Below are 22,520 nucleotides of genomic sequence, written 5' to 3'. Positions count from 1 at the left end.
TGCATACCAGCTCTTGTTACCTCCTATGTCTGACACTACCTGAATAAGTGTGGACACAGTTGTTGCCGTTTTTTTTATCAAGTGCCCCTCCTCGACTGTGGGGCATTGGAAACGGTTTTGTGTATTCAGCCTATTGTTATTTTGTGGGATATATCCCATCTATTTTATATTAAAAAGTAAAAGTTAAGTATTAAATAAACCAGATCACTTATTACTGATTTCTACCAGTTCAGGTCTGAAATCAATTTGTGGGGCTTACATAATAGAAACCACCGATACATTATTTTTTGTAACACGTGTGGGAACATATCAGATACCCCAAATAAAGTAATCTACTACCACACATTGAAGTACAAAAGACAGCATCTTTATTGACAAATGCATAAGACAATAATAGCAATAGTAAAATGCAAGGGGTGTTGGAATGTAGAACAGTGACTCCCCACAGATTAAATAGTCATGACAAAATAGTAAATAGGTATATGACCACAAGAAAGCAATAACATGAAAATGTATCCCTAAAGCACATGAGATGTTTGGCCTGCAGGCACAACCATAGTAGCGAAAAAAGCAAGCAAAAAATAATCCGCAGAGTGGTTCACACACAAGTGAAACCACGCTGAAAATTTATTGTAATTAGTAGCATTGGCACCTAATGCCTGCAGTACAAAGAACAGGAGACATGACATGAGTGAATGGCCGCAGCCGATAATATCTGCCACTATGTCAATCAACAAGTGGTACAACATAATCACTATAATAAAGACTGACCAAATATGAAGAGAGCCAGAAGCCCGACGTACGTTTCGCTAGTGCGCTTCTTCCGGGGGGGGGGGGGGGGGGGGCAATAATCCACTAGAATTCACTAGCTCTAATAACACGATGCTGGAGATTTTTTTTGGGTATAAGTATAGGGTACATTAACTCATCATACTGACTGTATGTCACCGCCAGATCTCTGAGAAGTTCTGACAGACGTTCTTCAGTATCTCATGCATGATGTTCTTTTGTTTTGGTTTAGTTTTGTCATCTCTTCTCCCTCTCCCAGCTGTCATCTATTAGCAGTGATCGCCTCCCTTTATATCCCCTCCCATACTGCTTCACTTTGCGGTTTATACTACTTCCTGGATTGTGCTCACTGCTAGATGCTGCAACTGCTGGTTCCTCAGATAAGTCTATTCCTTTATTTGTGTTTTCCTGTTGGCTTGATTCTAGGTGACCCTGACTCCCTCCGTATTGATTGCAGGGAGCCGGTGGTCGTGTCCCCTCACTATTATATGGTTCTCAGGTGTCACTCAGTCTAGGTACGGGGGCATGCAATTTCCTATAATAAAGATCTTTGCATGGGCTGAGCAGTCAGGGAGAGCTCTAGGGCTTTTATAGGGCTCACCCATATGTTCCTTAGTTTGGGATCAAGTCAGTTGGATCTTTATTTGTGACTTTTAGTTTTCTGCAACACTATCCGTGACACTGTAACCCTAAAATCAACATTCAGGCCATTAGGTCTCAAAGTATTTAGACGGAATATCCATCTCAATTCACTTTTCTTCAACAGAGATAATCTGCCTCCTCTTCTCATTGGCATTTTTACTTGATCCAGAATCATAAACCTCAAGTCATTTTCTTTATGTTTCATGTCCACAAAATGTTTTGACACTGGAAAATCCTTTCTCTTGTTTAAAAATGGTCTGTCTATGATTATTCAGTCTAGTTTTCATATCACAGGTAGTCTCCCCCACATACAATAATTAGCAGGGACACCATAGTACATATATGACCCATGTGGAGTCACACGTGAGATACTGTTTAATTTCAAATCTCACATCCGTCACTGGATGTATAAAGAACAAACCCTTATGCATTAATTTACAATTCACACACCCTAAGCTCGGAAAACAACCTGTGCATTTAGGTTTAAGAAACTTTTGAAACTTACCTCCACCACTAACTACATTTGATTTAACAATCCTACCCTTAATACTTCTCAATCTTCTGCATGACATCATCGTGCGGGGCTTTGAAGGCAGCGATCCAAGGAAAGCTGTTCCTTAATATACCCCAATGTTTCCTCAGTATTCGTTCAATCGATGGACTCAAGTTCATTATATGTTGCTACAAATTGTAGTCTATCACTTTTGTTTCTATAATCAGATTTTAATAAATCCTCCCTTGTGATCAGTTTAGCTCTATTCATCTGTCTATGTACTAAATTCCTAGTACATACAGTCAGGTCCATAAATATTGGGACATTGACACAATTGTAACATTTTTGGCTCTATAGACCACCACAATGGATTTGAAATGAAACAAACAAGATGTGTTCTAACTGCAGACTGTCAGCTTTAATTTGAGGGTATTTACATCCAAATCAGGTGAACGGTGTAGGAATTACAACAGTTTGCATATGTGTCTCCCACTTTTTAATGGACCAAAAGTAATGGGACAATTGGCTTCTCAGCTGTTCCATGGCCAGATGTGTGTTATTCCCTCACTAACCCAATTACAATGAGCAGATAAAAGGTCCAGAGTTCATTTCAAGTGTGCTTTTTGCATTTGGAATCTGTTGCTGTCAACTCTCAAGATGAGATCCAAAGAGCTGTCACTATCAGTGAAGCAAGCCATTATTTTGAAAAAACAAAACAACCCCATCAGAGAGATAGCAAAAACTTTAGGCGTGGCCAAAACAACTGTTTGGAAATTCTTAAAAAGAACGAACGCACCGGTGAGCTCAGCAACAGCAAAAGACCTGGAAGACCACGGAAAACAACTGTGGTGGATGACCGAAGAATTCTTTCCCTGGTGAAGAAAACACCCTTCACAACAGTTGGCCAGATCAAGAACACTCTCTAGGAGGTAGGTGTATGTGTGTCAAAGTCAACAATCAAGAGAAGACTTCACCAGAGTGAATACAGAGGGTTCACCACAAGATGTAAACCATTGGTGAGCCTCAAAAACAGGAAGGCCAGATAAGAGTTTGCCAAACGACATCTAAAAAAGCCTTCACAGTTCTGGAACAACATCTTATGGACAGATGAGACCAAGATCAACTTGTATCAGAGTGATGGGAAGAGGAGAGTATGGGGAAGGAAAGGAACTGCTCATGATCCTAAGCATACCACCTCATCAATGAAGCATGGTGGTGGTAGTGTCATGGCATGGGCATGTATGGCTGCCAATGGAACTGGTTCTCCTGTATTTATTGATGATGTGACTGCTGAAAAAAGCAGTAAGATGAATTCTGAAGTGTTTCGGGCAATATTATCTGCTCATATTCAGCCAAATGCTTCAAAACTCATTGGACGGCGCTTCACAGTGCAGATGGACATTGACCCAAAGCATACTGCAAAAGTGGAATGTTATGCAATGGCCAAGTCAATCACCTGACCTGAATCCGATTGAGCATGCATTTCACTTGCTGAAGACAAAACTGAAGGGAAAATGCCCCAAGAACATGCAGGAACTGAAGACAGTTGCAGTAGAGGCCTGGCAGAGCATCACCAGGGATGAAACCCAGCGTCTGCTGATGTCTATGCGTTCCAGACTTCAGGCTGTAATTGACTGCAAAGGATTTGCAACCAAGTATTAAAAAGTGAAAGTTTGATTTATGATTATTATTCTGTCCCATTACTTTTGGTCCCTTAACAAGCGGGAGGCACATATGGAAACTGTTGTAATTCCTACACCGTTCACCTGATTTGGATGTAAATACCCTCAAATTAAAGCTGACAGTCTGCAGTTAAAGCACATATTGTTCATTTCATTTCAAATCCATTGTGGTGGTGTAGAGAGCCAAAAATGTTAGAATTGTGTTGATGTCCCAACATTTATGGACCTGACTGTATGTTCTAAAGACTTTTTTGTCATGTAATAGTGGCAAAAGTAAAATATATTTGCCGTTCAGCGGTGCATTTATATGTTCTAAAGCCTTTTTTGTTGTGTATTAGTGTCAAAAGAAAAATATATTTGCCGTTCAGCGGTGCAGTTCAATTTTCTAAAGCCCTTTTTGTCATGTATTAGTAACATAGTAACTTAGTACATAAGGCAGAAAAAAGACATTTGTCCATCCAGTTCGGCCTGTTATCCTGCAAGTTGATCCAGAGGAAGGCAAAAAAAAAACCCTGTGAGGTAGAAGCCAATTTTCCACACTTTATGGGAATAAAAAATTCCTTCCCGACTACAATCAGACAATCAGAATAACTCCCTGGATCAATGACCCCTCTCTAGTAGCTATAGCCTGTAATATTATTACACTCCAGAAATACATCCAGGCCCCTCTTGAATTCCTTTATTGTACTCACCATCACCACCTCCTCAGGCAGAGAGCTCCATAGTCTCACTGCTCTTACCGTAAAGAATCCTCTTCTATGTTTGTGTACAAACCTTCTTTCCTCCAGACGCAGAGGATGTCCCCTCGTCACAGTCACAGTCCTGGGGATAACTAGATGATGGGATAGATCTCTGTACTGACCCCTGATATATTTATACATAATAATTAGATCTCCCCTCAGTTGTCTTTTTTCTAAAGTGAATAAACCTAAGTTTGATCATCTTTCAGGGTACTGTAGTTGCCCCATTCCAGTTATTACTTTAGTTGCCCTCCTCTGGACCCTCTCCAGCTCTGCTATGTCTGCCTTGTTTACAGGAGCCCAGAACTGTACACAGTACTCCATGTGTGGTCTGACTATCGATTTGTAAAGTGGTAGGAATATCTTCTTATCACGGGCATCTATGCCCCATTTGATGCAACTCATTATCTTATTGGCCTTGGCAGCAGCTGCCTGACACTGGTTTTTGCAGCTTAGTTTGCTTAGTGGCAAAATAAAAATATATTTGCCGTTCAGCAATGCTGTTATATGTTCTAAAGCACTTTCTTTCATGCATTAGTAGCAAAAGTAAAATATATTTGCCGTTCAGCGGTGCAGTTATATGTTCTAAAGACTTCTGTGCATGTATAAATGGAAAAAAATAACATAGAAACTTAGAATGTGTCGGCAGATAAGACCCATTTGGCCCATCTAGTCTGCCCAATATACTGAATACTATGGATAGCCCGTGGCCCTATCTTATATGAAGGATGGCCTTATGCCTATCCCATGCATGCTTAATTTAAAACTATGTCCTCTTGTAGCAGTTTTTCTTCTTTAAAATATTCTCTCCTCTTTTACCTTGTTGATTCCCTTTATGTATTTAGCAGTTTCTATCATCTCCCCTCTGTCTTGTCTTTCTTCCAAGCTATACATGTTAAGGTCCTTTAACCTTTCCTGGTAAGTTTTATCCTGCAATCCATGTACCAGTTTAGTAGCTCTTCTCTGAACTCTCTCCAAAGCATCAATATCCTTCTGGAGATATGGTAATGCCTCTCCCTATACACCCAAGCATTCTGCTAGCATCTCCTTCTGCTCTATGATATTGTCTGCCTACCTTTAAGTCTTCTGAAATAATGACCCCTAAATCCCTTTCCTCAGATAATGAGGTTAGGACTGTATCACTGATTGTATATTCTGCTCTTGGGTTTTTACGCCCCAGGTGCATTATCTTGCACTTATCAACATTAAATTTTATTTGCCAGATTAAATTTTAGTTGCCATTCAGCGGTGCAGTTATATGTTCTAAAGCCCTTTTTTACGTGTATTAGTGGGGAAAAAAAGGGCTTATTAGCCTTTGTTTGGTGAAGTGAGAAAACTACATACTTTTTTGGGGTGTTTTAATTTCCTTTTTATTTATTTGATCTAACAGTATGTCAGACAGAGAAGTGCCAGGCCCTGCACAGGGGAGTGGCAGAGGCCAAAATGTTTCTAGCGCAGGCACAGGTTGCAGCAGAGTAAGGGGGCGTGGCAGCAGGAGTCGCAGCGAGAGGCCTGAGCTCCCAGTGTCATCTAGCGGTCGTGTCTTGACCAGCAACCCAGCGGTTCTTGAATGGATGACTCGGTCAACCACTTCGTCCCAAGTGACATCAGACCCACCGAGCCAAGAATCTGTCGGTTCATCAGATACAACCCTTAGTTGGCATGGCCCGGGAGCAGGCCCTGTGCCCTCACCTTTCCTCAACCTGCCTCTGTCCTTTTCTGTTCCCTCAGCCAGAGAATTATTATATACTGTGGGCTCAGCCCCACTATACAGCGATGACGAGCTACTAGAGGACAGTCAGCAGCTACTGGCCAGCCAAGATGTGGAGGAGACATCCACCGCTTCCTACGCTAGGCGGGCAAGTATTGATGAGGAGAGTGGTGCGGGAGTTGGTGTTGCGATCGGTGAGATTGTGAAGGAGGACATCAGTGACGGGCAGACAGTACTCGGTGGTGATGATGAAGCTGATCGCATTTGGGAACCAGGTGAATTAGGGGCTTAATCATTATCGTGAGAAGAGGGTGGCAGCTTACTCGTGAGGCAGCGGTGGAGCCAGCAAGTCGCTAGCATGGCCGGGAGTTAGCAGGGTGTTGACAGTCGGAGGTTGGTAGCCAAATATGCCCGGGGTAGACCACCCGATTTGCAGGAGCTTACCTGCCCGGAAAGTAGTGGTGCATGCGTTCACGGAAGCAGTGGCAGAAGAAGTCAGTGCGTAGTGTTGGGGGTAAAATCACCTCGGCCGTGTGGCAGTTTTTTGTTAAGCCGCAATGTTGGCACCACAGCCCTGCATCAACATATGCAGTGTCACCATAAAGCGGCCTTAGAGAACCGTGTCTCCTATGTGGTGGTCCAGCCTGTTGCAGCAACCGCTGCATCACCCTGTGGCACACACCCAGTTTCAGGCAGTCAAGGCTCCACCACCTCAGCCGAAGGGAGCTATCTGTCCTTCCCATCATCTGCTGGTCCTGATGCTCCTGCTCCTCCTCCTACTCCTCATCACTCATTCCGTCAGCAATCGATCACCAAAGCGATTGCCAAGAGACAATAGTATGTGTGCACTGATCCAATGGAGCAGAAGCTGAATGTGCTCCTGTCCAAGTGGCTGGTTCTGCAGTCCCTCCTTTTCCAAGTGGTGGACTCTGCACCTTTCAAAGAACTGATGGCTTGTGCCGAGCCAAGGTGGAGAGTCCCAAGCTGTCATTTCTTTGCTAAAAAGGCAGTACCAGCCCTGCACAAATATGTAGAACAGAAGGTGGGCCAGTCCTCGAGCCTGTCGGTGTCTGCCAAAGTGCATGGCACCGCTGACATGCTTAGCTGTAACTACGGTCAGGAACAATACATGTCCTTTATGGCCCACTGGGTGAATGTGGGTCCTGCACAGTCGCACCAGCAACTTGGCCAGGTGACGCCGCTTCTGCCACCACGTTCTCACGCCATTGGTTCTGCGACAACGTCTGCCTCTGCCCTGTCATCCTCCATCGTGTGCTCAGCCTCCACTGCAGGGACAATTCACAGTGCCTCTCCAGCATACCACATGTGCAGAGCACGGCGGTGTCACGCTGTTCTGCATCTCATTTTCCTGTGCGAACTGAGTCACACAAGGGAGGAACAGCTCCGTTTCGTTCAACAAGAAGTTAAATCCTGGCTTTCTCCATGACAATTCAAAATCGGATCCGTGGTTTGCATCAAGGAGGGCTGAGCCATGTGCCCTGCATGGCACATGTGTTCAGTCTGGTTGTCAAGCGGTTCCTGAAGTCTTCCACCCATCTGCAAGACATCCTAAATATGGCCAGGAAACTTTACATGCACTTCAGCCACCTGTACACCTTGAGATGCAGCGGCAGAATGGCATCACCCAACATAGGCTGATATGCAACGTTTCCACCCTATGGAATTCCACCCTCCATATGTTGGACCGAATATACGAATAGAGAAAGGCCATAAATGATTTCTTCATGATCCAAGCGAACAGGAGTACTCCTATGTGTAACTTTCGATGTCAGCCAGTGGCAGCTCATGCGTGACACCTGCCGTTTGCTCAGGCCATTTGAGGAGGCCACGTTATTTGTCAGTTGCCAGGACTACGAGATGAATAACGTCATTCCACTGCTTCATGCCCTCGAAAAGATGGTGGTAAATCTGGCTGGTCAGAGGACTGGAGATGTGGCGCTTAGATCTCACGGCCACATGAACCCTGTGGGGGCTGAACTGGAGAAAGAGGACATTTGAGCACAAGCAATGTGATGCGAAATGGGTGGTTTTTACACACAGGTGACAGAAGAGGAGGAGCATGAGCAGCCAGAGGAGCTACAGGGCGATGAGAAATACAAGGCAGAGGACCCAGACACACCGTGGCAGTATGCAGTGGAGATGGAGGCAGGGAGTCCCTCCGAGTCACTTGCACAAATGGCCCTATGCATGTTCAATTGCTTGCGTAGTGACAGCCGAATTGTCACCTTTCGGCAGAGGGATGACTTCTGGCTCTCCACCTTATTGGGTGGGAAGACAAACTGATCTACTATAGAGACATCCTATGTAGTCAGTTGGCCACTGCTTATCTGCGCCATAGTCCATCCTCTCGCAGGTCTGACCGGGGAGTCCCTCTGCACTCACGTTCCTCTGCCATGGCTGCTGTGGGAGGGTGGGGGGGTAGGAGCAGTTCCTGCTCCATCAGCAGCAACTAGAGTCTAGAGTCGATAATGAGCAGCTTTCTTAACCCGCGTAGTGAAGAAACTACTCACCAGCAGCAGCTAGACCTGGAGCAGGACCTGAACCAGCAGGTGGTGGCATACTTGAACAGTACCCTGCCACCCCAGATTAAAGATCCGCTGGACTACTGGGTAGCCAAACTGGATTTGTGGCCACAACTAGCAGAGTTTTCCCTGGAAAAGCTGTCCTGCCCTGCCAGTACTGTGGCATCAAACTGGGTGTTTAGTGCGGCGGGGCCATAGTTACCCCAAGAATAACTTGCCTGTCCACCCAAAATGTGGGGAGACTGACCGTTTTCCAGATGAATTAGGCGTGGATCAGCCAGGATTTCCACCCAACAATGCCTGATGCATCGGACTAGATTATCCATGGTGCCACACCAACACTTTGACAAAAGAGACCGCTTTCTTCTGGATACCTGCCTCAGCTACTATTCTGATGCTGCCACCCACCTGATGCCACACATCTGATGCCAAGTGCTCCTTCTTTCACCAACTATCTTCAGCTGGTACTCGTATTGCCACCCACCTTCCCACTCTGTCATCGAGTCACTCTGTGGTCTCCTGATGCTGCTGCCACTTCCTCATTATGTCACCTTGCTACTCTGTGGTCTTCTCATGCTGCTGCCACTTCCCTACTCTGTCACCGGGTCACTCTCTAGTCTCCTGATGCTGCTGCCACCTCCACACTATGTCACCGGGTCACTCTGTGGTCTCCTGATGCTGCTGCCGCCCCTACACTATGTCACCATGCCACTCTATGGTCTCCTGATGCTGCTGTCAGCTCTACACTATGTCACCTTGCACTCTGTGGTCTCCTGATGCTGCTGCTGCCACACCCACACTGTCATTGTGCCACTCTGTGGTCTCCTCCTGATGCTGCTGCTGCCGCCACCTCCGCACTCTGCCGCCCCTACACTATGTCACCTTGCCACTCTGTGGTCTCCTGATGCTGCTGTCAGCTCCACACTATGTCACCTTGCTCTCTGTGGTCTCCTGATGCTGCTGCTGCCACATCCACACTGTCATTGTGCCACTCTGTGGCCTCCTAATGCTGCCGCCACCTCTACACTGTCATAGTGCCACTCTGCGGCCTCCTCCCGATGATGCCGCCACCTCTAGACTCTGTCATTGGGCCACTCTGTGGTCTCCTCATGCTACTTCCACCTCACCACTATGTTATAGGGTCACTCTGTGGACTACTCATGCTGTTCCCACTCTCTTCATGTCTGGGCCACTATTTTGCCTTTCGGCCTGGCTGACATCATCATTTATTTGACACTTCTTCTGATCTGTTAGAAGGAAGGAAAAATGAGACACACAACAGAGCATATTTAAAAGAAGAAAAACTACCACAAGAGGACACAGTTTTAAATTAGAGGGGCAAAGGTTTAAAAGTAATATAAGGAAGTATTACTTTACTGAGAGAGTAGTGGATGCATGGAATAGCCTTCCTGCAGAAGTGGTAGCTGCAAATACAGTGAAGGGGTTTAAGCATGCATGGGATAGGCATAAGGCCATCCTTCATATAAGATAGGGCCGGGGGCTATCCATAGTATTCAGTATATTGGGCAGACTAGATGGGCCAAATGGTTCTTATCTGCCGACACATTCTATGTTTCTATGTTTCTATGTTGTCTGTGTAGCAGCTATAAGTCCTGTATGGTCCCATCAGAATTGACTTGTGATTTGGTAGCCAAAAGCAGGAGTGGGTACAAAACACAGAAGACATGCAAATATTCCATTCACGTGTCATCTCTGTTTTGGATCCACTCCTGTTTTTTTTTTGGCATTAGCAATACTGATGGATTTCTGACCAAATGCTGAACCGAGTGAAGGCGGATGCTCAACGGACAGGATCCTTTTTTTGTGGGTTATTGTTCTGACGGATCAGAGAAAGGGCAAAATAATCAGTGATGTCAACACAAACTGCTGGCATACTCTCCACTCTGTCAGGAGGGCTCTACTTCTATAAGTGTTTAATAGAACAAGTTCTGTAGACATCTATGTGGAATCAGCTGACGACGGTGTAAAAGGAGTGCGCCTGTCATCTGCATGTCATACAGACTCACAGTATTATTTCACTACCACAGCAGAATCCCTATGCGTGTTACTGCAAGACACAGTGTTCTACACCACTATACAGGCTTTCTGCAACCAGGAAATATCAGTTTTTTAACGCGATTTGCTGTAACTAAATTTGGATCGAACCAAATTTTATTTTTTTAATTCAGCGAACCGGCCGAATCGAATTTTTGAAAAATGTGCCCATCTCTAATCAAGTCGTATGCAGAAAACGCAAATCCAATCCCACTGCGGCTTTTCAATAGGAGTTATTCAAACTCCTGAATGAGGGTCTACAAGTCGGCTTGCTGACTCAGCAACAATTAGATTATTTTTTTTTGTGTGCAGATCAGCCACTAATTCCTATTTTTCAGGCCCTACCGACAACACAGAAAGGTGTTAATCCACCTCCAATGTGCCCAATTATTTTGGGGACAGAATCCCTCACTGAGCTCCTAGGTGAGTGACTGGACTCGCCTCTTCAGCCCCTCATCTATCGTGCCCCAGGTTTTTCAAGAGATACACGAGATGTGTTAAATAGTTTTGTTCAGAAACATTGGTGCTCTAATTGTGTACGGCTAAGCGGGATGTTGTATCTCTTTCCCTAGCTAATCTAGTAATGTCATACTCGGAAGAAATTTCTCTTTTTACCACAACTGATCCCTACATTTCCCAAATTCAATGGTACGGCAGGGGCATCGATGATCTCCTTTCTTCCCCAGAGGTTTTTTTGACTTTGTGTTTTCGCTCCCTGCTATTCAGAGGCATACCTTTTTTATTTTTCCATTCACATAGTTATACGAAGGCTTTTCTTTTGCAGAAAAAGTTGTAATTTCCAATGCCACCATTTAATGTTGTATAGAATATAGTGGGACGTGAGAAAAAAACTCCAAAGGTGATGGAATTGGAAAAAAAATGCAATTTTGCCACAGTTTTAAATTTTTCTTTTTTACTGTATTCATTATGCGGTAAAACTGACTTGTGCTCTTCATTCTCTAGATCGAAAAATCAAAAAAAGACCCTGCTCAGGGAGGGCACAACTCACAGAAGATACTTTACGAAAAATTTGCCATTAGGCTAATATGCATAACTTGCCCCAAACATTTTAGAGGAAATGAAAATTAAACCTTTCTTATATCATTCATGTTAAAAGTAGTGATAATGAAAGTGCGTGAAAATATTACAAACCGGATTCCCAAAAAGTTGGGACACTAAACAAATTGTGAATAAAAACTGAATGCAATGATGTGGAGATGGCAAATGTCAATATTTTATTTGTAATAGAACGTAGATGACAGATCAAACGTTTAATCCGAGTAAATGTATCATTTTAAAGGAAAAATACGTTGATTCCAATTTTCACGGTGTCAACAAATCCCAAAAAAGTTGGGACAAGTAGCAATAAGAGGCTGGAAAAAGTAAATTTGAGCATAACGAAGAGCTGGAAGACCAATTAACACCAATTAGGTCAATTGGCAACATGATTGGGTATAAAAAGAGCTTCTCAGAGTGGCAGTGTCTCTCAGAAGCCAAGATGGGTAGAGGATCACCAATTCCCACAATGTTGCGCAGAAAGATAGTGGAGCAATATCAGAAAGGTGTTACCCAGCGAAAAATTGCAAAGACTTTGCATCTATAATCATCAACTGTGCATAACATCATCCGAAGATTCAGAGAATCTGGAACAATCTCTGTGCGTAAGGGTCAAGGCAGTAAAACCATACTGGATGCCCGTGATCTCCGGGCCCTTAAACGACACTGCACCACAAACAGGAATGCTACTGTAAAGGAAATCACAGAATGGGCTCAGGAATACTTCCAGAAACCATTGTGAGTGAACACAATCCACCGTGCCATCCGCCGCTGCCAGCTGAAACTCTACAGTGCAAAGAAGAAGCCATTTCTAAGCAAGATCCACAAGCTCAGGCGTTTTCACTGGGCCAGGGATCATTTAAAATTGAGTGTGGCAAAATGGAAGACTGTTCTGTGGTCAGACGAGTCACGATTCGAGGTTCTTTTTGGAAATCTGGGACGCCATGTCATCCGGACCAAAGAGGATGAGGACAACCCAAGTTGTTATCAACGCTCAGTTCAGAAGCCTGCATCTCTGATGGTATGGGGTTGCATGAGTGCATGTGGCATGGGCAGCTTGCATGTCTGGAAAGGCACCATCAATGCAGAAAAATATATTCAGGTTCTAGAACAACATATGCTCCCATCCAGACGTCATCTCTTTCAGGGAAGACCCTGCATTTTTCAACAAGATAATGCCAGACCACATTCTGCATCAATCACAACATCATGGCTGCGTAGGAGAAGGATCCGGGTACTGAAATGGCCAGTCTGCAGTCCAGATCTTTCACCTATAGAGAACATTTGGCGCATCATAAAGAGGAAGGTGCAACAAAGAAGGCCCAAGACGATTGAACAGTTAGAGGCCTGTATTAGACAAGAATGGGAGAGCATTCCTATTTCTAAACTTGAGAAACTGGTCTCCTCGGTCCCCAGACGTCTGTTGAGTGTTATAAGAAGAAGGGGAGATGCCACACAGTGGTGAAAATGGCCTTGTCCCAACTTTTTTGGGATTTGTTGACACCATGAAATTCTGATTCAATATATTTTTCCCTTAAAATGGTACATTTTCTCAGTTTAAACTTTTGTTCTGTGATTTATGTTCTATTCTGAATAAAATATTAGAAGTTGGCACCTCCACATCATTGCATTCAGTTTTTATTCACGATTTGTATAGTGTCCCAACTTTTTTGGAATCCGGTTTGTAAAAATAGCAAGCCTAGATACGTTTTCTTTGAAAAAGCAGCTAGGGATGACAGGTGTACACAACCTGTTCAGTCCCTATACTGCTGCTTGTAGCACTGATCTACTATACAAATTCAGTTCACTTCACTGACTCGATTGTTGTGTAACTAACATCAGCTTGACACCTAAGGCTGGGTTCACACCTGAGCGTATTCAATAAGCGCTTTTTAGAGGCGTTTTTATCGGGCATTTGTATCGGGCATTTTTAATGGGCGGAAACAAGCTAACGCCCATTTAGGCGCGTTCCTGCTGAAGTCTATGGGCGGGAAAGCGCGACAATATGCCCCAAAGAAGCTCCTGTACTTCTTGGGGCGTAGGGCGTTTTACAGCGCGTTTATATGCGCTGTAAAACGCTCAGGTGAGAACCATGCCCATAGGGAAACATTGGTTTTTGCCTGTTGAGCGTTTTACAGCTCGTAGGAACGCGCTCTAAAACGCTCAAGTGTGAACCTAGCCTAAAATCGAACCACTGGCCCCTAACATGTTTCGCCAGCTAAACTGACCTCATCAGGGGTACAATAATTTATAGCATGTTATTTATACTATAATTCCACACTGAATGTGACCTCAAGTACATCGGCAGCACCACCAGAAAATTCAAGGTCTGTATTTTGAAACACTTGAATCACATTGACAATACTATATGTACAATCTACGAAATGCAGCCAGACATTTTATAGGTAAAACTGACAGATCGGTGCATACAGCACCTTCAAGACATTCGTAATTGAAGAGCTGAAAAAGCCTCATTGGGGAGGTGATCTGAAATGTCTTATGTTGGATAATGAAGGATATTGGATGTTCTATTAAAATCCCCAATATCCGAATGGTCTAAATTTGCGCAGAAAATATATGTTACATTATTCATTTTCATTAAAGAAATGTATGTGTGTTAATCCCAATATTTTGGACTTGGGTTTTATTATTCCATCCGTGCTACAAAGAGTTCATGCATTCACTTGTGGTGGATTGCTCCTCCTTCCTGCTCAGTATTAATTGGAATCTGGTGTCAAAGGGGCTTATATATGTGTAGCCAAAATTATTGTTTTTCGCTATGACGCATGTAGGGTTTGAAACGGGTAAGCTGTTTTCTTGGGGTTGGTGTAGTTTATGCCACTATGTTTTTTTAATACTGTGGATGGCAATAAAGAGAAGGTTTGTTTCAACATTTTCTGGATCTTCTTTCAAACATTGGTCCTAACTGGAGCCTAGACTCGGGGGGGGGGGGGGGGGGGGGTATCCATGTAATAGAAACCACCTCTGCAGGAGCAGCCTTGAGCGGGATATGCACTTGTTTATTCTCTTGTTCCTTGTGATCTGACACATGTAAGGTCCCACATTGTATGGTGTTGTTTCTACCTTTTCAAATATGTACCTAAGTATTTGTGTAGAGCTGCTTGAATCTCCTTGTTCCGTAGACAATACATGATTGGGTTTAGCAGGGGGGTTACTATGATATATAACAAGGAAGTCACTTTGCTCACATTTGTCGATTTGTCTCTCAAAGGAAACAAATAAACACTTATCAAAGTCCCATAATATGTGCAAACCAAAACCAGGTGGGAACTACAGATGGAAAAGGCCTTCTTCCTTCCCGCAGCTGAAGATATCCTGCTAATGGAAAAAGATATTAAGATGTAGGTGGCCATGATGAAGATAAATGGAAGAAGAATGACGGGAACAGAAAACAGGACAGCCTGGGTCTCCACCACAGATGTTTCAGAGCAGGAAAGTTCTAGTAGGGGGGATAGATCACAGAAGAAATGGTCGATGACATTAGGTCCACAGAAATGCAAGTTATAAACTAGAATTGTAATAATTAAAGTTATGAGAAATCCTATGAGCCAAGGCCAACAGACAAGGTTAAGCTGGAGTTGGAGGTCCATGATGGAGATGTATCTCAAGGGGTTGCATATGGCCAAGTAGCGGTCATAAGACATGACAGTGAGCAGAAAGCATTCAGAATTGGTTGATGCAGAGAAGATATAGAATTGTATCAAACAGGCAGTAAATGAAATCGTGTCACCTTCTCTGATGATGACAGAGAGCATTTTTGGCACAATGTTGGTGGTTGCTAGTATTTCAAAAGAGGAAAGAAACCTGAGAAAAAAATACATGGGAGTGCGGAGACGATGGTCAATTGTCACTAAAGAAATTATCAAGAGGTTTCCTGTTAAGATCAAAATGTAAATGAAAAGAACAAGCAAAAAAAGGAGAATTTTCAGATTTGGAATGTTGTGAAATCCACGAAGTAGGACTTCTAAGATTCTGGTCTCGTTAGTGACACTCATTTTAATGAGCCGGTTGGTTTACATGATCTTTCTGATATCTCTAATTTTTCACGCACAAAGATATGTAATAACGTCATAAATCTTCCATTCGTTAAGGACATGACATGATAAGGAGGTGTATGAACCTCCCATTTCATCTGGAAGTGCACTGATTTTGTTTCTTTTGGATTCAGGTAGCCATGGAGAGGTACCATACAAAGGCGCTTTTCTGGCTCTGTTTTGTCATCTACATGAGGCCTGTAACATAAAGAGATGCTAATGTAAGATTTAACTGCAGCAGAAGGTTTCTAGATCATTGGTCTAGGTGTCAGGAAAGGAGATTCAGCACTGGAAAGAAGTAGGCATAGAAGCATGTCCACCTGTGTGAAGAAACCAGCTTAGTCACAGTCAAAATACCAATACAGCCAGAGTGGAAAATGAGAGTAATGAGAGGACAAGTTACAGCCTTATGATCCTGGTTCAGAGTATTGGCAGCATAGTGTGTAAACAAGCTGGATACCAGGGCAACTTCTGGAAAGCAGACCCAAGGTGGTGATAATACTTACCTGAACCCCACTGCTAGGTTCTGACTCCATCGCTGCCCTGCTGGCCTCAAAGGTTCTAGTCATCTGGTTTGACAAGGGACTCGTGACTGCTGTAGCCAACAACTGGCCACAGTGTAGATGCGTCACCCATGCGGAACTCCTCATGTGAGTAACGTGAGAACTGTGGCCAGTGATTGGCTGCAGTGGTCATTTGCCCCACATCCAACTTCATGTTGACATAGGGACACCCGGGACCTTTAGAGCTGGAAGTGAAGCAATGGAGCCAGAACCCAGCTGCAAGGATAGGATAAGTATGATGGCCATTGCAAGTCTGGCCATGCTGTGTGGTCTGTAAAAAACAGCACAACCCCTTCAAATCTACTGACGCTCTTAGCGCCTTATAAATTTGGTGAATCTTTCTCCAGCAAACTTTTCACCTGCAGTTGCTGCCTGCCCGAAAACAGCAACACAAAACTGCAGCAGTTCATGATAAAATGCCTTCGTTTGTGTAATCACGTGTGTGTGTTTTTTTCTTTTTTTCATAACTGATGTATGGATGCTGCTTTTGTTTAAAAAAATAAAATAAAAATGTGCCAGGCAGATTAAAATGGCACAATTTACAGAAGAAAAAAAAATAGAAAATACCACTGGGCAAAACGAAGAAAACAAAAAACATTTATCTGCCCTGAAGTTTCAGCTAACATCTGGAGCCAAAAACTGCACCAAAAAGTGCAAAAAACGTAATCGCAAAAACGCTACAAAATACCAAGCGTGTTTACAATCTAAGGCTGCTGTCACACATGTTACAAGATAAAGATAACAACCAATCAGATTCTACCTTTCATTTTCCACAGCTCCATTGGAAAACGAAAGGCAGAATCTGATTGGTTGCTATGGACAACTAAGCCAGTTCTACTTTACACCAGTTTGATAAATCTCCCCCAGTGTTTTAGAAAGCTTTTAATAACAGTATATGGGATAGGGAGAATGCAGGGACAGTGCAGAGAGTTCATAGGGAGAGTTTTTAGAGACTGTAGGGAGCTCATAGGGAGAGAGCAGGGACAGCGCAGGCTCAATGTAATCATCCTGTGCATCTTGTTGAACTGCTGCCACCTTCCCAGTTAATCTGTTAGTTTATACACAGATTTACTGGGCCTCAGTATTAAAGGGCAGTCTAACATATTGCCGTGTGCATCTTCTTGAACTGTTGCAATATTCTTAGTTTGTTCCATTACATTACTGACACAGTTACTGTACACTATGGCCAACAGGCAGTTGCCCTCCAAAAGGAACGGGCAGTGGCAAAAATGTTGCTGCAGCCGGCACAAGTAGCAGCAGAAGGGATGGTTGTAGCAGCGGCCGCAGCAACAGGCCAGAGCTGCCACTATCATCCAGCGGTCGTGTTTTCACCAACAATCCAGCTGTATTGGAAAGATTGACTTGTTCTTCAACATCATCTCAAGTGACAACAGATGCAGGTTCCTCTGACACCACGCTTAGTTGGCATGGTCCATGAACTGCATCTATGCCCTCGTCTGTCCTGAACCTGCCTCTTGCTTTTGCTGCTCCTTCTGCTAGCCAAGTAATGTATGCCGCTGGCTCTGATCCATTTTTCAGTGAGGATGAGCTTTGTGAGGATAGTCAGCAGTTATAGGCCAGTGCAGACTTGGAAGAGAGGTTCGTTGCAGACTCCTCTATGCGTGCAACTACCGATGATGTTGCGAGAGGTCAAGGACATGAGCAAGAGACAGGTGAGGGTGACACAAGTGACAACCAAACAGACGTAGATGATGATGATGGCACATGAAGGCTGGATTAAGAGGGGGCATCGTCATCATCAGGGGGCGAGTGTGGCAGCATGCTCGTAAGACAGCAGTGGGAAATCTGCATCCAAACACTGGAGGCGTACACCGTCTGCTACTCGGGAGACTACCAGTAAGGAACACACTAGCAGTGCACGGGTTCACAAAAGCAGCATACACTGTGCAGTGTATATATACTGTAGGGATTTTCTCTGGTAGGCAGGGTAAGCGGACGCAATACAGAGGCAAAACCACGGTTGAAAGGCAAAAGTTCAGTGTTTATTCACACAAAAAGGCAGAAAGGAAACACAATACTTGGCAGGACCCTGGTGTTAATGCACACCGCAGGAATCCTCGTGTTAATTCACACAACAAAAGTCCACAGAACTCAAAAACATGTCACCTGGCAGTCCACAGCAGGCTTTAGGGCGCCTAGCTTCCAGCTGGCAGCTCTCATGCAGCTCTCAGCCTTGTAGTATGGCAGAACTCCTCAGCTCCCAAAACACAGAGTTCCACTGACCCCTGGAGGTTCATACCACACCTAGCTGAGCTGCTGGCTGTGCTTTTAAACCCTAGCCCAAAACCTGGCCTGGACGTGGGGAACAGCCACCCACCCTGCTCTTTGGCTGCTCCCAATAAGAACCAGCCCGGATCGGCTTTACCAACTAAGTAAAACAGTGTCAGCGAGCACTAGCTGCGGCTGACACACAAAATAACCGCTTCCTATCTCACTGAGGCCAGGAACCTCGGTGACACGTACCTTCCGTCAATGACGGACCCCTGCGCCTTCCTACACATTGCAGAATAAGAGCAGATACTGATGAACTCTTTTATAATTTTTATACAAAAATACAAAAACTTTGCCATAAAATTTTCCAAACAAGGTATAAAGTATATACACTTACCCTACTGGCCCAGCTACATGCATACTATCTCATTCATACCTACTAAAAAAGGAGAAAATGAAACCTAGCCTAACGTAAACATCCAAGGTAAGTCTTGATCAGGTTCACCCTTTCCCTGAGGGTCAAAGACCAACCCTTCCACTTGTCAACCTTCTGAGCGGCGATCGCGAGCCTGCTGTCCCAATTTTGGGTGGGATAATCCTTCTGGCCGAATTGAACGCCTAGGACTTTGGCTGACGACTGGGGCTGGAGCCAGAGACTCTCACACCTATCACCGGTTAATCACGGACCCGGAGACTTCCGAGTAGCGTTCTACCTCCGACATCACGTATTCCGCCTCCCCTCCCGAGGACACGAAAACAGTGACGTCATCGGCATATGCAACCACTCTCAGAGTGGCTTCTGGCTCCTCCAGACTTATCCTGACTCCCATTAACGGTCCTAAATCAATCCTCCTAATAAAAGGATCAATCGCAAACACGTATAAGAGCGGGCTCAATGGACAACCCTGGCGGACTCCAGACCCAACCTCAAAAGGGCTGCCAGAACAACCGTTCACCAGCGGGAAACTCTCTGCCCCTGCATAGAAGATCTTTAACCAATCAACAAACCCTCCCGGCAGGCCATATTTCAGAAGGACTGCCCAGAGGTACTCGTGGTTAACCAGATCAAAAGCCTTTGCCTGATCTAAGGCCAGCATGTACGTCTTCCAGTTACCTGCCCTACTCCGTTCCACTGCCTCTCGGACACCGAGCACAGCACTAAACGTGCTTCGGCCTGGAACCGAGCAATGTTGGGTCTCCGAAAGGAGCCGGGGCCCAACCGATTACTTACTCTTCACTGATTTCTTCTATCAAAACGCCAAGAGAGCGGTCTACTCTTGACTCAGGGATGGTTTCAGCCAGGAAAGCAGAAATCCTGTCCTGATTCAGATCCTTCTTCCTCCAGAGGCGAGTAGAAGGACTTGACGATTTCCAAGATCCCTGATCTGGACCTATCCAGAGATCCCGTACCATCGACCAGTCCCATCACCAACTTACTTTTCACTGACATCTTATAGTTTCTGTAAGGGTCGGGCAAGCTGTACTTCCAGAAATCCCTCTCAAAAACCAAAGATGTGTGCCTATCGTACTGGCACCTCTTAAGCAAAGATTTCACCCTGGAGATATCCTCTCGGCTACCTCCAGTCGAGACCAATTGTTCGAGTTTCCTCCTCAGACCCTGATACAAGCAGTACCTGTCCAGGGACCTGAGGCTCGAGAGCTGGCGGAAGAATTTTGCCACCCGATCTTTGAATATCTCCCACCACTCTGACTTAGTGTCACAAAGATCCAGCAACTCTACCTTACTCTGAAGGAAGTCCTCAAAGGATTGTCTCACCTCTGCTTCCTCCAGGAGGGCCGAATTTAGCTTCCAATAGCCTCTTCCCATTTGGGGGGATTCTGCAACATTCAAAGAGAACATAATCATACAGTGATTGGAGAATTCCACCTCTACCACCTCTAAAGGTGAAAAAGTAGTCTCTTCCTATAAATAAAACCTGTCTATTCTAGACCTAATCTGACTACCTCTATAATAAGTGAAACCAACGTGACCTGGCGTGTGCCTAATGTGGACATCCACCAGGCGAGCCTCGCTAGCTATGCTATTCAGGGATACACTATCATAAGCCAGCCGGTCTCTGGCGCCTCCCCGGTCTCGACCACCTGCCGACTCGTAAAAAGAAAAGGTTTGATCCTCATAGAGATGCTTCCGATCCCACCTGGTTTGGGGACCATAGATGTTTATTAGGCGAAGCTCTTGACCCTTCATGAGGACATCTAAAATCAAACACCTCCCCATTTCTAACTCAATCACTCGTCGGCTTTCTACTGGTGCGGAAAAAAGAACCGCCTCTCCGCTATACGGCTCAGCCGCAAGAGACCAATATGATGGACCACACCTCCACTCCTTTTTTGCTTTATATACAGCCGCCAAATCTGGAAGCCTGGTCTCTTGCAAAAATAAAATGTCAGCTTCAACCTGGCTGAGAAAATCAAAGGCTGCAAACCTAGCCGCATCCGATTTAATACTGGCGACATTAATGGTCGCCAGCGTCAACGGAGTGAGTGCCGCCATACAGAGTGATTAAGTTAGACGGCCTTCTTCCTTCCCTTCCCCTTCTTCTTCTTACCCCTCTTGGTGCTACCCCCTAAGGTGGCACGATTTCTTTTGAGAGAGACAGTGGTGTCCATCTCATTAGTCACCACCGCCTCCCCCTTCGAACCACCCTTGTCATTCCCATTCCCAGTGTCTGGACCCGCCCCACCTCCCGAGGACCTTGCATCCTCACCGGAGGGAGGCGCGGGCCCTTCCAGAGGATCCTTCTCTTGCCCCTCTGGCCCCCCACCTTCAACCTCCTCCCTGGAAGAAGAGGAGGCAGAGATCTCATCCAAGGTGAGGTACCGGTTGGAAAGATCCAGGGGAAGAGAGTCAGGATTAAAGAGGTCCAGGGGGGAGCTGGCTTTGCCTTCCACAGGCACTCTAGTCGAGCTAGATCTTTTTTTGGTCAGACGTTTCCTTCTTATTCTTTTAGACTCTGTCTCACTCCCCTCTGTTGCACTCTCGTAGCAAGAGGACAGAGTCACCTCGGAACGGTCTAGTCTCCTGAGTTCCTCATTCACCTCGATATCCCCCAGGGTCTCAGCTCTAGGAGAGGCATTATCTTGGGAGGGCACAGGCATCACCCCAGCACGGGGTTCCACCTGCCCCCTCTCCATTTGACGCCTCTCCCTCCGTCTCTGCTGGGACGGGCCGTCTTTTCTCTTCATCGACCCCACTGCCCTGTCGCCTTCGCCAGCACTCGCCTCGGCGGTGGGGGCCTCCCGGCTCGCCTCCGCGCGTGCACGAGCCACGAGGGCGACAGAGCGAGGGCAACGACTGAACGGGTGCCCTAGCTCACCACACAGGTTGCATCTAATCTGCCCACAAGATGCAGCTAGATGGCCTTCACCCCAGCACAACTCGCTCGTCTGCACTTGGCAGCTGGCGCTGAAGTGCGAAGGGCTGCTGCACTTGTAACACAGCTTAGGCTGCCCCCTGTAGAACACCATGATCCTATCCCGACCAAGGAAAGCAGATGATGGTATGTGGGAAACCGACCCCCCTGAATGTTTCAACTTAATCTGAAACGTCCAGGCACCCGACCAGATGCCAAACTCATCCAGGTTCTTGCTAGGAAGACCCTGGACGTCCCCGTACCTGCTCAACCAGGTCAAGATGTCAACACAAGAAAGTGACTCGGTACGGGTGAGAACGGTCACTTTCTTGACCTCATTCTGGCGGATTATTGCTTGCACGAAAAACCCCTGCCAGTCCGGCTGGTCTTTTGCCAGTTCATACCCAGACCAGAAAAGTTCAAGACCCTCTGGCCGGGCAAAGCTGACATCAAACTCCCGCGTGCCATACGCAGGAGGGGCAGCCGGACCAGGCCCACCCCCCAGACCTATCTACAGCAGGTGCCACTCCAGACCCCTCTGAAGGGGCCACATGAGGCGCACCGGCCACTCGTACAGTGGCCGGC

General features: G+C 45.5%; 1 protein-coding gene across 1 annotated transcript; it reads right to left on the bottom strand.

Annotated features, from left to right (window-relative positions):
* Positions 1-14,791: 14,791 nt before the first annotated feature.
* On the bottom strand, positions 14,792-15,730 carry LOC120989875 (olfactory receptor 11A1-like). Its single transcript, XM_040418256.1, has one exon. It carries the CDS (start codon positions 15,725-15,727, stop codon positions 14,792-14,794), a length of 936 nt encoding a protein of 311 aa, XP_040274190.1. The 5' UTR covers positions 15,728-15,730.
* Between the last annotated feature and the right edge of the window lie 6,790 nt (positions 15,731-22,520).

This window comes from Bufo bufo, chromosome 1 (assembly GCF_905171765.1).
Source record: "Bufo bufo chromosome 1, aBufBuf1.1, whole genome shotgun sequence".
NCBI lineage: Eukaryota > Metazoa > Chordata > Amphibia > Anura > Bufonidae > Bufo > Bufo bufo.
Note: the sequence above shows the minus strand (reverse complement) of the source record. Positions and strands in the feature narration are given on the sequence as shown.

What these genes read in the sequence shown, in the direction of transcription:
- LOC120989875 (XM_040418256.1), bottom strand. Translation starts at nt 15,727, where the DNA reads ATGAGTGTCACTAACGAGACCAGAATCTTAGAAGTCCTACTTCGTGGA.